The sequence below is a fragment of the Salvia splendens genome, chromosome 8 (assembly GCF_004379255.2).
Source record: "Salvia splendens isolate huo1 chromosome 8, SspV2, whole genome shotgun sequence".
NCBI lineage: Eukaryota > Viridiplantae > Streptophyta > Magnoliopsida > Lamiales > Lamiaceae > Salvia > Salvia splendens.
In genome coordinates this window covers 4621399-4637669 of record NC_056039.1, presented here as the reverse complement: position 1 = coordinate 4637669, position 16271 = coordinate 4621399, and the positions used below count along the sequence as shown (strand labels likewise).

Sequence of the window (16271 nt, the reverse complement as noted above, 5' to 3'; positions counted from 1 at the left end):
ACCTAATCACTTTTTCAGGTAAATTATTATAAAATCATATCTCCATCTCTATTGTTGTTAATAAATATTTGAAATATTTGTGTTGATAAGAATATTTGATACGTAATTTGAAATTTTACATGTTTTTTGAAAGGACGTGACTTTTCCACATTTGCAAACAGATTTATTAATAACAAAGAGGATTTGTTAATACCGACAATTTGTGATTTATCTTTTTTCCTTTTCTTTTTTTTTTTCACGGAACATTTACTAATCGAGAAATTTCGGAAAAGGGGATTAATTTTGCTGACCTTTCAGAATTTGACATTCAATTCGCTGACCCTTCAGAATATGAGATCGAGGCATGCGGATTTTTCAGAATAAAAGATTTTTATTTTTTTAATCTTTTTTCTCATTTTCTCTTATTATTTCCCTTCCAACATTTATCAAATTACCAAACTATCCAACTCAAATTCAGACTTAAATTTTAAAGAAACAATCGAAATTGCTACCGCCTCCACTTCGGACCCGCCGCAAAAATCTACTCATCAAGAAAACTTCGATCATCACATTTGAGTACAATATTTGAAAAATACAGTTGAAAATGGATAAGAAATCAAACTATCTAAAACTATTCGGATATACACCAGAGACTACAATCAGGTTTGTACTATCCAACATGTAAAAGCCAATCTACTGAAAATGCTTCAAAAAAATTCAGACACACAGCAAGAACAATCAAGATTATAATTTTTTAACGAAGCACAACCGAATGAAGAAGGAAAAATCAAAACGCAGCTAATATTTTTCTGAAATCGAAAACCCCACGAGAATAAGGAACCAGCTACACCAGTAAGACAAAGATACTTCATCAAGACTCAAACTTGCACATGATTTTGCTCCCATTATAGAAATTTGTAGGTATTGTGAAGCTCCTCCTTGGACTGGGAAATGTGGAAATTTTGAAAATGGAAATCTAAAAATGAGAGAAGAAGACGGAGATGTGGAATTTAAAGTAGTGGTGGCGAACATGTGATTGGTGCAAGATTAATGAATGAGGGAAATGGGATTAGGCATTTTGTTTTGTCTTGATTCTTCAAGAAAGAAATTAATTAATTAGTCCAGGACTCCACTCCACAATCTGCATATCTCTTTCTAATAGAGTTGAGGCGGGTGTGGAGTAGGGAAAGAGATGCATTTGGAGTGGAGGAGGCAGAAATTTCGATTGTTTTTCCCAAATTTGAGTTGGATAGTTTGGTCATATGATAAATGTTTAAAGGGAAATAATAGGAAAAAGAAGAGAAAATAGATAAAAAAATAAAAATACCGTATTCTGAAAAATTCGCATGCCTCGATCCCATATTCTGAAAGGTCAGCGAATTGAAGGTCAAATTCTGAATGGTTAGTGAAATTAATCCCTTTTTCCGAAATTTCTCTTACTAATCTCACTTAAAGATAGAGGGAGTACCGAGTACGGAGTATTTAACTAGTTAAATTCAAAATACAGAATTTTTCCGATGCACGAGCTTTAATAATTTATTTCTCTATATTTTTTACAGTATGAAAAAACCGGTAATACTAAATAAGCTGTGACACGTATTCTTAAGAGCATCAGCAATAGCGGCGTCAAAACCGCGACGCCGATTTTTCGCCGACGCCGGTTCTGACGCCAAACCATTGCGACCGGCATCGGCGAAATCGGCGTCAACTTCGGCGTGGCCATGCCGATTCGTGTGATGACGCCGGTTCTAACGCCGATCCTCACGGCGCCATTGTAGGCCCCGGATCTGCGTCAGACCGGCGTCAGATTTTAATTTTAATTTTTTTTTTCGAAAACACTATATATACGCGCTTTGAACGTCATTTTCATTCGCACCACTTGTACCTTTTTTTTAAAATTAATGTATTTTTTAAATTTTAATAGTATTATTCGAATTTCCCGTATTTGTCTCGTAAATTAAATTTCGTATGTTGATACGATTGTAAATTAAATTATATAATTGTTATTAGTGATGTGGATAGGTAGTGGGAAGGCTATGTGAAGGCTATTTGATGTCCAGTTGATGTGGCAAGCTGATGTGGCATGAGAATTTTAGTACGAATGATGTGACAGTGTGAAGATTATGTGAGCACTAGGTGAAGTCCAGTCTCAATGTGGATGCTCTAACTTAACCCTGTAGATTTGACCATGCCACATGAAATATGAGGGCAGGTTGGATCAAGCATTTAAAATACAAAACTGAAAGTAGAAAAGATAAATAATAGAGAGACGAGTACAAGTTTGTTAGCTAGCTTTTGTCTCCCGCATCCGTTTTTGAATTTTCCCCTCCTCTCCTCTCCTCTCCTCTCCTTCCCCTTGTCTCACCATTCACACCTCTCTTTCTCTCTCTCTCTCTCTCTCTCTCCAATTGGAATACACAACATGGACTTCAATTGACTCCTTCCACTCCTCTGCCCTGTCCTGCCCTATATATTCCATCTCCTTCTCTCTCCCACTGACCCGATAAAATGGCGGTTTCAGGTAGAATGTCAGAGCTTCAACTCCCCAAATCATGCCGCCATCACATCAGCCCCGACCGGACCAAGGTCTGCTCCGAACCCCTCAAATCCGATCGCCGATCAGTCCCCGTCGTTTATTACCTCTCCAGAAACGGCCAGCTCGAGCACCCCCATTTCATCGAGGTCCCCCTCTCCTCCTCCGCCCACGCCCTCTTTCTCCGAGGTACTACCTTCTTCTTAGTTTCATCATTATTGTGGATTTTAAATGGATTTCTTTATTATGTTTATTCAGATGTGATCGGCCGATTGAATGTTCTTCGCGGGAAGGGTATGGCAGCGATCTACTCGTGGTCGTGCAAACGGTAAATTACACTCTAAATTTGTGCCCTAATTTTGGAATTCGTAGTTTTGATTTTGGAATTTTGAATTCAGGAGCTACAAAAACGGATTTGTGTGGCACGATCTATCGGAGAACGATTTCATCTACCCTGCTCGCGGCGACGAATACGTCCTCAAAGGCTCTGAGCTTCTCGAAAATTCGTTCCCCGAGAGTCCTCTTCCTCCGCCGCCGGAGAATCAACCGGATGCCGGCCACAGGCGCCGCCGGAACCAATCTTGCAGCTCGATCGAGTACGAGTACAGCGTGTACAAGGCGGAGCCCTCATTCCGATCAGCCGCCGACGCGTCCACTCAGACAGACGACGTGCGGCGGAGGCGGCGCCGGCCTCCGCCTGAAATAGCGGAGGAGGAGAAGAAGAAGAAAGAGACACGCGACGAGATCGAGATCTCGCCGCCGCCGCCGTCCGATTCGAGCCCCGAGACGCTGGAGACGCTGCTGAAGGCGGACGGGCGGTCGATAGTGGCACAGCCGGAAACGACGTCGAATTCGAAAGGGCAGCAGATTCAGAGGGCGGCGACGACTAAATCGTCTGTTCTGATGCAATTGATCACCTGCGGGTCGCTGTCGTTCAAGGACTGTGGGGCAGGGCAGGTGATATCGCAGTACAGAATGAGAGTACCGCGCAGCGGCGGAGGGAGGCCGAAACTGGAGGAGAAGGACTACTTCAGCGGGAGCATTGTGGAGACGAAGAAGGAGGAACCGCTGCCGAGTCTCAAACGGTGCAGTTCGTACAATGCGGGTCGGGTCGGGGAGTTTTAGTTTTTCTACAGTGGGCAGGTTAGTTTTTTTGTTTGTTTGTTTAATCGCAGGTTTTTGTATGGATGTTTTAGTGTACTGGGGGATATAATGTATGATTGGGGCATAGAAATAACAGCTGTGGTTATTCAGGTTCTGACTTGTATCACATGCTTTTTTTCCAATTTTGTTTTTTGATTGCATTCCCAGATAGGAGTAATATTCTGCTTTTGTGAAAAAGGATTCAATCAGCTTTTTCCTCTAAAACGCAAGTTATTTGACAATGGAAAAGTGGACTCCAAGAAGAAAAAACTTGTACTTAATTTCATTTGTAAAATTGTATCTAAGATTAAATATGTATTGTGCTTAGTTTTGTAGTTCATGAGACTGAATTTAACTCATTGTATTCATGTATTAGGAGTGATAATTAGTCATATTCATTCTCTACTCCAACTAAAATAATCTCACAACTCAATTCTAGATTACATCTCATAATTATATATCTATTAAAACCGACAACACTACAATTAGTCATAGTCATTTTTGTTCTTAAAATTCTATTCCTAGATGAGTTATCTACCCTATCAAAGCTCATAAATTTTTGTTGTATACTTGTCAACCAAATACAGTGAAATTTTCATCATAAAACTAATTGATAATTACTCTACCAGTTCACTGTTTAAATCATTCTTTTTAATTTTGTATATTAGAATAATTCATTATTTAGGTTTACTTTTATCTAGGAGACCATTCATAAATTTGTTGTATAGTGCTTCGTTAAAGTGTTGTATTTAAATTTTTTAATGAACATTATTGGAGTGATGGTTAAGTACATCGTTCATGAATAATGTGAATGAATCAAATCATTTAGCTAATCTCTTACTGCTTAATCCGCTGACTGTTAGAACGAAAAATTAGTCTAGATGGTTGTCAACACGAGGAACACAAACAAAACAAAACAAAACAAAAGTATACCATGTAGTAAAACTTTATTAATTCATGTGTCGTGTTTATTTGACTAAGTAGCATCATATGGTAAATGTTGATGAAATGTGTTGAGAAAACCGGGTAATTTTCTCTCAAATAGTGAAATGAACCGATTCAGTAATTTCAAAGTTAACCCAATGGGGTCTACTCGATAAAATTACTTCTCCAAATAAATTCTTTGGAAAGACTGGCGAGGACACTGTCCCTCTTAAATACCAGATTCCTAACAGAATTTATCAGTCGGTGTATTTATCACAATATAAAAACACCCAAAAGAACCGTACAAAACACTACTACCAAACCCGCAAATAATATTTGTTGGAAATCGAGATCGGAGCAAAAACGAAATGGAACAACAAGAACACGAGGATATACGTGGTTCGGCGTAAGCCTACGTCCACGGGAGAATAACGAATCGATTTACTTCAATCACGATCAAGAACTACAATCATACAACAAGATCACACACTCAAGAACAAGCTACTCCCTCTTCGCATATGAACTCATATCACACCGAAGACTATACAAGCTAGTTCCTCACAAAGATAGTGTGTATCTCTCACTCTAGCCATAGATTGTTGTTATGATCCCTCAGCTGATTTCTTTCTCTCGTTTCTTCTCAATGAGCTCTTTGGATTACGGCAATATTTATAGGGAGTGTAAGATAGAGTAAGATCAGTTGGTGTAACTGATCTCCAACTGCTCCATGCAACGGCTTCTTGCTCGTTGTAATTGATCCTTCTATTGCCAACCTCTAAGTGCCTCCGTTGAACTCATTGATTCATTGGAGTGTTTGTATCAGCTCAAAATACTCTTAACAATCCTCCACCTTTTGAGATGATACAACACTTCTTTCGATCATCTTGTTCTTTGTCGATCTCATGTCCGAGTAGCGCCAATCTTGACTATTCTTGTCAGCATCCTGACTCCGAGAATCATCCCCAGATCCTCCTTTATCACTTCCTTGATCAGCCACAACGCCTCCACCGGACGATCGCCTCCACCGGACGATAAAACCTCCACCTAATTTGAATCTTCCCCGATTCAGAATTGGAGTTGCTGATCCCCAGAGATATAACACATCTCTCATGAGTGATATCTGAATTTCTGCCAAGATTATGCCACCTTCATCGCTTAGGATCGCTGCTTGGACCACTAACGAGCACGACGTCATCGACGTTGCTCTTACTCATCTTCGCATCTCTCATTGAGATCTCCAACAGACCGAGCTGCTCCTTGAGTAACTCGTCTTCAGACTTTGCATCATGCAGCAGATTGATTCTGAAGTATACTTCTCTGATTCACATGCTTGCTCAGATTCCCTTGATCAATTTTAAATCGCGCACAAAAACTTCGTCGGACCAATCTGAAAGGCCTTTCATCAAACAGCTTCTGAGCATCAAATTCAACAGCCCAACCTTCGGCCTACCTCCCGAAATAACCATTCCCTGGGATATCGCGTTCGCCTCCAGCGTCCTCCCGATTTCTTTTTTGACGTGCCTTGCGATTATTATCATCCAAGCAATCACATTCCTCTCCGGCATTTCTTGACGACGGCCTATGCTGCAACCGCATTTTGTAACCGTTTCCACTTGGATGCACCGTTGGAACCTCAAGAAACCCTTCATTCGTCAATTTACTTCTCTTTCAGGCATTTCGTCGAACACCATCTTTGCACCATCCAAGATATCTCACCATCGTCGTCTGCCTCTGAAGCATCATCTCATCAAGGCTCTCATGGCCTTCAATATCCATCAACATCATCATAGGCTTCGGAAATGAGTTGCATATCGCCATACTCGATCCCATTATGGATCATCAGTATGAGCAACGATCATTGAGCGAGCTACACCAACGATCACCAAGAACTTCCCTCTTTCTTGATCGATGAACCTTCGAGCTCTCTCCACAATGAATCGCCAATGCAGAAAACTTCTCAACAATATCGCTCAAAGCTGCACGAACCAAAACTGACCACACCGTCGTCCCCTTCAACTGACGTGATCAAGAACTCAATCTCCTTCTCCAAGACCGCTGCATTCGAGACGCTACTTTCAGCATCTCCCTCCGTTCTTCATCTCCGACTTCTTCCAACGATTCTCCTCGTTCCCACAGACGGCGCCACTTGTTGGAAATCGAGATCGGAGCAAAAACGAAATGGAACAACAAGAACACGAGGATATACGTGGTTCGGCGTAAGCCTACGTCCACGGGAGAATAACGAATCGATTTACTTCAATCACGATCAAGAACTACAATCATACAACAAGATCACACACTCAAGAACAAGCTACTCCCTCTTCGCATATGAACTCATATCACACCGAAGACTATACAAGCTAGTTCCTCACAAAGATAGTGTGTATCTCTCACTCTAGCCATAGATTGTTGTTATGATCCCTCAGCTGATTTCTTTCTCTCGTTTCTTCTCAATGAGCTCTTTGGATTACGGCAATATTTATAGGGAGTGTAAGATAGAGTAAGATCAGTTGGTGTAACTGATCTCCAACTGCTCCATGCAACGGCTTCTTGCTCGTTGTAATTGATCCTTCTATTGCCAACCTCTAAGTGCCTCCGTTGAACTCATTGATTCATTGGAGTGTTTGTATCAGCTCAAAATACTCTTAACAATATTGAATACAATACTACTACAGAAAATAAACCCAGAAATAAATGCGGAACAAAATAGATAATAAAGAAAGAACACACCCGGAACTTTGATAACGGAGTTCGGCCAAATTGCCTACGTCTCCGAGCACCCTCTGCAGAGCCCACTTATATATTTAAATGGAGAAGAGTACAATTTGGGATACATTACAAATGACGGGGGAGTTCCTTTTATAGGCAACTTACCCCCCCAAGTTTCATCTCCCCACCGATGTGGGATATGGGATTTGTTAAAATTTTGACAAACTTCAACAAATCTCCACCTTGGCAAAATTTCAAATCTCACCGAACACAAATCTTCCCCATCCAAACAAACGACTTGCGGTGCTTACATATTGGCGCAGTCAAGCGCCAGCTCCAAATCGCAGAATATTAACCAAGTCCAAACAATGTTCAAACTTGGCTCTCGTTACCACCTTGGTCAACATATCTGCAGGATTCTCCAAAGTCGGAACCTTTCTGATGACAATTTCCTCTTCTTCGAGAATTTCCCGCACAAAATGATAGCGAACATCAATGTGCTTCGTCCTTGCATGAAAGACCTGATTCTTTGCTAAATGAATAGCACTCTGGCTGTCAGAATATACTTCAAGTTGTTTTTGACCAACACCCAATTCTTTCAGCAACCCATGAAGCCAAATCGCCTCCTTCACAGCTTCAGTAATGGCCATGTACTCTGCCTCTGTCGTAGACAAAGCTACCGTTGACTGCAAGGTAGACTTCCAACTAATTGGCGCACTCGCTAAAGTGAACAAGTAGCCTGTAGTAGATCTTCGCTTATCCAAATCACCAGCATAGTCGGAATCACAATATCCAACTGCAAAATGACCAAGTGATTTATCCTGCTCAAACAACAAACCAATATCTACAGTATCTTTGATATACCGCAGAATCCATTTCACAGCTTGCCAATGACCCTTTCCTGGATCATGCATGTATCTGCTTACATTACCAACGGCCTGTGAAATGTCTGGTCTTGTACACACCATTGCATACATCAAGCTTCCAACTGCGTTAGCATAGGGAACTTTCGCCATATATTCTCGCTCGTCTTCCGTTTTTGGAGATAACTGAGAACTAAGTTTCAAATGATGAGCAAGTGGGGTACTTACAGGTTTGGAATCATCATTTATACCAAAACGCTGTAGTACTTTGGTCAAATACTGCTTCTGTGTCAGCCAAAGCTTGCCTCCTTCTCTATCTCTTGTTATCTCCATGCCGAGAATCTTCTTGGCTTCCCCCAAATCCTTCATCTCGAACTCTTTACTCAACTGAGCCTTCAATCTGTCAATTTCAACTTGGCTCTTTGATGCTATCAACATATCATCAACGTATAAGAGTAGGTAGATGTAGGAACCATCTTGAAGTCTGCGCAAATACACACAGTGGTCGTATTTGCTTCTTGTGTACATCTGATCCTTCATAAACTTGTCAAACCGTTTGTACCACTGTCTTGAAGACTGCTTCAATCCGTACAACGATTTGTTCAACTTGCAAACCCAATTTTCTTTACCAGCAACCTTGAATCCCTCCGGTTGGGTCATATAGATTTCCTCCTTCAGATCACCGTGTAAAAACGCGGTCTTCACATCAAGTTGAGCTAGCTCCAAATTCAACTGCGCTACCAAAGCCAACAAAATTCTAATTGGGGAATGTTTAACAACAGGAGAAAATATCTCATTGTAATCAATTCCCTCCTTCTGGGCGTAGCCTTTAGCTACCAATCTTGCTTTGTAGCGAACATCATCTTTGTCAGGAAATCCCTCTTTCTTTGCAAAAACCCATTTACATCCAATTGCCTTCTTGCCTTTCGGCAATGGCATCAGCTTCCACGTCTTGTTCTTCTGAAGAGATTGCATCTCTTCTTCCAAAGCACCTTTCCAACCATCGCTTTCTGAACTTTCAATAGCTTTCGAAAAGATACATGGAACATCATCAACAACTGGAAGCGCATATGCTACCATATCCGCAAATCGAGCAGGTTTCTTATTTTCCCGCCTCGTTCGCCTAACTGCAATTAGCTCTGATTGCTGCGAAGGTTCTTGGGGTGGAACCTCTTCATCATCTGACTCTTCTTCTTCCGTAGGAGAGTCATTTGTGGTGTTCGTAGTTGGGATCACAACTGCTTCTTCGAACTCCATCTGCTTCGGTGTATACTCCACATGCTGCGAAGTATCACTACTATTTGGATTTACCTTATTCAACATGGAAGATTCATCAAAGGTAACATCCCTACTTACAATCGTCTTCTTAGACTCCAAACACCATAACCGATATCCTTTAATACCAGCACTGAAACCCATAAACAAAGCCTTCTTTGCACGTGGATCCAACTTTGATTCATTCACATGATAATATGCAATAGAACCAAAAATATGCAAAGCATCATAATCAGTTGCAGGTTTATCGGACCATACCTCTAAAGGAGTCTTGCCATCAATGGCAGAACATGGCAAACGATTGACAATGTGTTGAGCGTATGTGATGGCCTCAACCCAAAATTTTCTGTCTAGCCCAGCATTAGACAGCATACAACGAACTTTCTCCACTAGTGTTCGATTCATACGCTCTGACACTCCATTCTGTTGTGGTGTATTTCTCACTGTGAAGTGCCGAACTATGCCACACTCCTGGCATACATCTTGGAAATGATCACTCTTGTATTCTCCACCGTTGTCTGATCGGAGAACCTTGATCTTCCTTCCCATCTGATTTTCAACTTGAGCTTTCCATTTCAGAAAAATCCCAAGGACTTCATTTTTGCTCTTCATAGTGTACACCCAAACTCTCCTGGAAAAATCATCAACAAAAGTGACAAAATAGTGTCTACCTCCAAGTGACGGAGTCTTGGCAGGTCCCCACACATCTGAGTGCACGTAATCCAGAATTCCCTTCGTATTATGGATTGCAGTGCCAAATTTCACTCTTCGTTGTTTTCCCAGAACACAATGCTCGCAAAACTCTAATTTGCAAGACTTCGTACCTTTCAATAATCCTTTCTTGGCGAGAATTTGCAATGATCTCTCACCAGCATGTCCCAATCGCAAATGCCAAAGCTTCGTCGCCTCTGCATCCTTCTTGTTACTCGAAGTTGCAGTTGTTACTGTCCCAACAACTGTACTACCTTGATAGTAATACAAATTGTTCTTCCTTAAGCCTTTCAACATCACCAATGCTCCTGAAGTTGCTTTAAGAATTCCATCTCGCATCATCACAACTAGGCCTTTAGATTCTAAGGCCCCTAATGAGATGAGATTCTTCTTCAACTGGGGCACGTACCGCACATCCTTCAAAATTCTGGTGGATCCATCCTGATTCCGTAGCTTGATTGAGCCTATCCCGGCTGTCTTACATGGACTGTCGTTTCCCATGTAAACAAGTCCGCCATTGAGTTCTTCAAAATCAAAGAACCACTCCCTGATGGGACACATATGATAGGTGCAACCTGAATCCAATATCCACTCGTCTGGATGCGATGTTGAAGGTGAAACCGTCAAAGAACAATCTGACTCCGCATCATTTTTGCATTCAGCAACATTTGCATCTTGCGAAGCCTTTTCTTTCTTCTTCAACTTTGGGCAGTCTTTTTTCCAATGTCCTTTCTCATAACAGAAAGCACACTCATCTTTGGCAACTCACCTTTTCGATTTGGACCTTCCTCTTCTCTCCTTTGATCGGCCTTGTTGACGACCTCTTGCCACTAATGCTTCATCTGTAACTGCTTTGCCTTTCATTTTATCTGCCTTTCGCAATTCATGACTATACAAAGCAGAACATACAGTATCTAAAGACACATTCTCTTTACCGTGGAGTAATGTGGTCTCCAGATGTTCAAATTCATCAGGTAGAGACGACAACAACATCAATGCCAGATCCTCATCCTCAAATTTCACATCTAAATTTAGCAGGTCTGCTACTAATTGGTTAAACAAAGTAATGTGTTCATTCATAGTGGTACCTGATCGGTATTCAAATCGGAACAACCTTTTCTTCATAAGGAGCTTATTCTGACCACTCTTCTTCAGAAATTTGTCCTCCAGTGTCTTCCACAATCTATGTGCAGAAGTCTCATTCTTGACAGCATACTTCTGCTCCCTGGATAGACACGACCGAATTGTTCCACAAGCTAACCGATTTATGGTACTCCAATCTTTATCATCTATATCTTCTGGTTTCTTTTCTTCAATGGCAATGTCAAGACCTTGCTGGAAAAGAGAGTCTAGAACCTCCCCCTGCCACATACCAAAATGGCCAGTACCGTCAAATATCTCCACCGTCAATTTCATATTTGACAGTGGAAACCTCGACCACGATGACGAAGAACTAGCCTTGTTTTCTTGATCATTACCCGCCATTACAGACTCAAAATAAAGTATTCAATATTACAAACAAATAGAACCAAGGACGAACCTTGGCTCTGATATCACTTGTTGAGAAAACCGGGTAATTTTCTCTCAAATAGTGAAATGAACCGATTCAGTAATTTCAGAGTTAACCCAATGGGGTCTACTCGATAAAATTACTTCTCCAAATAAATTCTTTGGAAAGACTGGCGAGGACACTGTCCCTCTTAAATACCAGATTCCTAACAGAATTTATCAGTCGGTGTATTTATCACAATATAAAAACACCCAAAAGAACCGTACAAAACACTACTACCAAACCCGCAAATAATATTGAATACAATACTACTACAGAAAATAAACCCAGAAATAAATGCGGAACAAAATAGATAATAAAGAAAGAACACACCCAGAACTTTGATAACGGAGTTCGGCCAAATTGCCTACGTCTCCGAGCACCATCTGCAGAGCCCACTTATATATTTAAATGGAGAAGAGTACAATTTGGGATACATTACAAATGAGGGGGGAGTTCCTTTTATAGGCAACTTACCCCCAAGTTTCATCTCCCCACCGACGTGGGATATGGGATTTGTTAAAATTTTGACAAACTTCAACAAAATGAACTAAAAAAGGAAGCAAAATTTGTTGGCGGCCAGCCACCGACCATATATATACGAAGCCAAAAAGAATAGTATCTGTGAAAAAAATGCTGCGTAGATTCAGTGTAACTGCAAAATTATGCTACAACCGATGTCCCTGCGGTGCAAATACTACTAATATTTTACTAGTCTTATATTAAGATAATTATTTTAAGAATGCTTTTACTCCATTTAATATATATATCGAACCTGAATACTGTAGTCAGTCATTAATTCAAGAATTCAATATTGAAAATAATAATTAAGGAGCTAACAAACTCATTTTCCAACTCAAGTTTAATCTATTGTTTTCACAAGCACCATTTCCACTAATTATACTTAGTTTAGTAATATAGTTTTTAATGCTCAAGGTAGGTCTGGAGTTCAAATCCACCATGAAACAATCTTTAAATTTTATATTTATTATTAATAAAAATATTATACTCCGTATTTCTACTACCATTTTGACTAATTGGATAGAACAGTCTCCCATTAACCGAGTATACTGTACAACATTGGAAAAGTTAAAATAGGAAATACTTATTATAATAATAATAATAATAATAATAATAATAATAATAAAATGAAAGTGAAGATTGCATCTAAGATTATTGGGAATAAATAATTGAAATCGGAGGCGGTGGACGAATTCTTGTCCCTTAGAGTGTCCACAATGGGGGAGCCACGGCCCGCGGCTCGGTGCGCGGCCCCTCATTGCAGAGAGCCGAGAGCCGGGGCGCAGGGCCGAGAGCCGAGGGACCGCGCACGTAATATATAGCGACGTGTTTGGCGCAGTGGTTCAGGTGCTTCAACTTGCGATATGATGCCACCGGCCTACCCGGCTTGTCGACATACCAGAAGTGTACGATGGCAATTAGACAGCTTGCATATGCCGGGCCCGCTGACATGTTCGACGAATACCTACAAACGGGCGAAACGACTGCCCTACAGACGTTGAGGCAGTTTTGCAGGGGCATTAAGGATATCTTCAAAGGGGAGTATCTACAGAAGCCATCGGCTGATGATTGCCAACGTCTGGTGGATATGCACGGGACTGTACTCCAAGGGGTGTACTCCAAACGCGATGGGCAATTATACGGTGTCCGGCTCGACAATGGCACGAAAATGATGTCGCAGACATCATGACTGCATGTATCATATTGCACAATATGATAATAGATGACGAAGGATTTGCTGCAGAGCGATGGACACCGGAAGATGGTGCTAGTTCAAGCTCGGGTACTGCCATGGAGCCCCTGCAGATGGGTATACCACGTAGTAATGAATACTTGATCCAGCGGTACACCGATATGCGGAGCCAAATATCGCATTCATCACTGCAGGCTGATATGGTTGAAGAGGTCTGGAACCGTAGAAGGAGCGCTGCAGAGTGATTTGGGTTTTGGGTTTCCGGGTTGTTGTTTTTAAACTAGGTCACTTTCGTTGTATAATTTTCCTACTTTAATATAATACAACGAAATTATTGTTACATTTTTTTTAGGTTGTGAATTTTTTTTATTTACAATCCAAATTATTTTATTTTAATTAAATTTATAAATATCATAAATTTAAAGACTAATAAAATTTATTATACATAAATTAAAAAATATTATTAAAAAAGCAAACAAATTAATTTTGTTTTTTGGAGAGGGCCACATTTCGTGGCCCTATTGTTTTTATTCATTTTACCATTGTAAAGGCTACAAGAGAGCCACAAATGGTGGCCGGGCCACATTTGATAGCCTTCAAGGGCCACCATTGTGGACACTCTTACACATTTAGGAGTTTGCATTTCCATTTTGGGACAAAATTTGGATGCTACTTTTTGACTTTTATGTGTGGGGAGATTAAATAATTTTGTCACTTTGTATAAACTTTTTGTAACATGAATTTAATGAGGGGTTCGATCTCGAAACGGCTAATGGTGTTCCCAAAATATTGTACATACTTTTTTGTGTAGTAAAATAAGATGATTAATGTGAAGTGGCGAGACCTTAGATGTTGACTAAGCATGAAAACAAAAAAAGTTGTTGACTAAGAAAAAACATGAGGGGGTTCGGTCAGCTTCAGTTATTGGGATTGTTTTTTAAGGAAGAATAGAAGACCAACTGTATTACTTTTGGTAGCCGCGTCCAGTATATTAGGCCACGTATGTTCAATTTTTGTAATAAGCTTGAATATACGACGCTCAATAATTGATTTGGAATTATTACCCGAACTTCTCATGATGATGTGGACCACTATTATATGGTGAATGGAGATTGATGGATAATGTCATGATGATGTGTGGTGCTGTTGCATCTATTTGTCTTGTTTTTGTTCCATTTCACGCTTATTTTGTTATTTCGATGATTTTATTGTTTTTTTATTATATTCATATTCTGAACTGTTTTGTAATGCTAAGTTGCCAATTTTTAGCTAGAGTACTGTTCTATTACTATACTACGTGCATCATAAAAAGTGACGCCTTCATTAGATTTAATATATGTAAGTAGTATTAGTTTAGCAATTTTTTCCACATTTTGATTTGCAAAGTAGTATGAGAGTATAATAAGGATTAGTTAGTCGAAGGCCAAAAAAACCCGTTCTTTCTTCTTTGAGTGAACCTTAGTAACGTTTGGAATATAAAAAAAAAAGAAATTTCACTATTTTTTTCGAATTTTCATATGAGCAACTATTGCAACAAAAATTTAAAAACCTATTTATTTGGGCCATATATATGGACCTTCAGCAGGATAATTCTTGTAAGGCTTCATCAAACTCTGGGTTTTAAAATGTTAATTCAAATCTTGATATTTTAATTTGTATTTTTATCGAACATGTTCAGGTCGAATAATACCACTAACTCAATTTTTTTCTCATTTTCTTTATTTAACTTTCTTACGAATAAAACTTATTATTCAGTTGAATCAAATTTGTTATTTGTGGCAATAAAAATGACATTTATTCTTTGAAATAATTGATAAATATATAAAATAAGCATGCGTGCAACAAGAAGATGAGTTACGAAAAAAATAAGATATGAGTTATATCAAGTTACAATTACTACATTTAATCACGAAGTCGGAGGAAAATATTCAGACTATATATGCTCATTAGTGAAGGAGCACATGATGGCTGAGACACATTTTTCATTCACAAATGGCGTTCCATCGACGTTGGGGACGTTGGACCCGTTCAAGTCGTCAACTTTCACTATATCGACGAAAACATTCGACTACACATGATGTCTAAAACACATTTTACCTTCACAAAACATAGTAACAAAAGGTAAAAACAAGGAACTATTGTTGTTGTGAATAAAAGTTATTCTTTGCGAATAAAAATGACATTTTTTCTTTAAAAAATGCTACATAAATAGTAAACATGCGTGAAAGTGTAAGAAGATTAGTTTAAGCAAAAAATAAAATATCTTATTTTGTTGCCATAAAGTAAAGGATAACTAAAATAGGATATATAAGTGGCTTTTGGCAGCCTCTTTAATTAGGCCCATTAAATTTTATTTGCCTAATACTGACAAACATAGGCCCAAGCGATCCTACACTAGAAAAATTAAAATTATGGAATACTGGATTGGGCCGGTTCAGGTTAAACCCGGGTATGGGTTCATCCATTTATAAATGGCGTGATAATTGCCTAATTGGTAAATTAATATTATCATACAAATGTGATTTTGCTTTCACTTTAATTGCAATATTTATGATAAGTGTGAAAATGGCACCTATGAGGAAAAAACCACTAGCCGGAAATTTGAATTTCCCTCCACGACGTGCACACATGATACATATTTATTTTTATTTTAACTACAACTATTTCTATGCTTTGCCACATACCGAAATTAAGGTTTTCTATTTGGTACTCACTTTTCAAATATTTTGCTAACTCTTATGAAATCCTATGAGGCCACTTTATTCAGTGTGAAGATTTTATTAAAATATTCGAGACATTACACTCTTGATGTTTTATCAATAAATTGGGGTAATTACACCATACATACAAAATATTTCACAATTATTTCAA

At 39.4% G+C, this 16271-nt stretch overlaps 1 protein-coding gene across 2 annotated transcripts; it reads left to right on the top strand.

Moving 5' to 3' along the window:
• The first annotated feature begins 2256 nt into the window (after window positions 1–2256).
• Window positions 2257–4053, top strand: LOC121745498 (protein SOSEKI 5-like). 2 transcript variants are annotated; one of them, XM_042139434.1, is made up of 4 exons: window positions 2257–2701; window positions 2771–2840; window positions 2911–3655; window positions 3824–4053. In XM_042139434.1, exons 1-3 carry the CDS (start codon window positions 2488–2490, stop codon window positions 3635–3637), a joined length of 1011 nt encoding a protein of 336 aa, XP_041995368.1. In that variant the 5' UTR covers window positions 2257–2487; the 3' UTR covers window positions 3638–3655; window positions 3824–4053. The 2 variants fall into 2 exon arrangements, with proteins under 2 accessions (XP_041995368.1, XP_041995367.1); XM_042139433.1 differs by lacking the exon at window positions 3824–4053 and having other exon boundaries at window positions 2258–2701; window positions 2911–3773.
• The last annotated feature ends 12218 nt before the right edge of the window (window positions 4054–16271 follow it).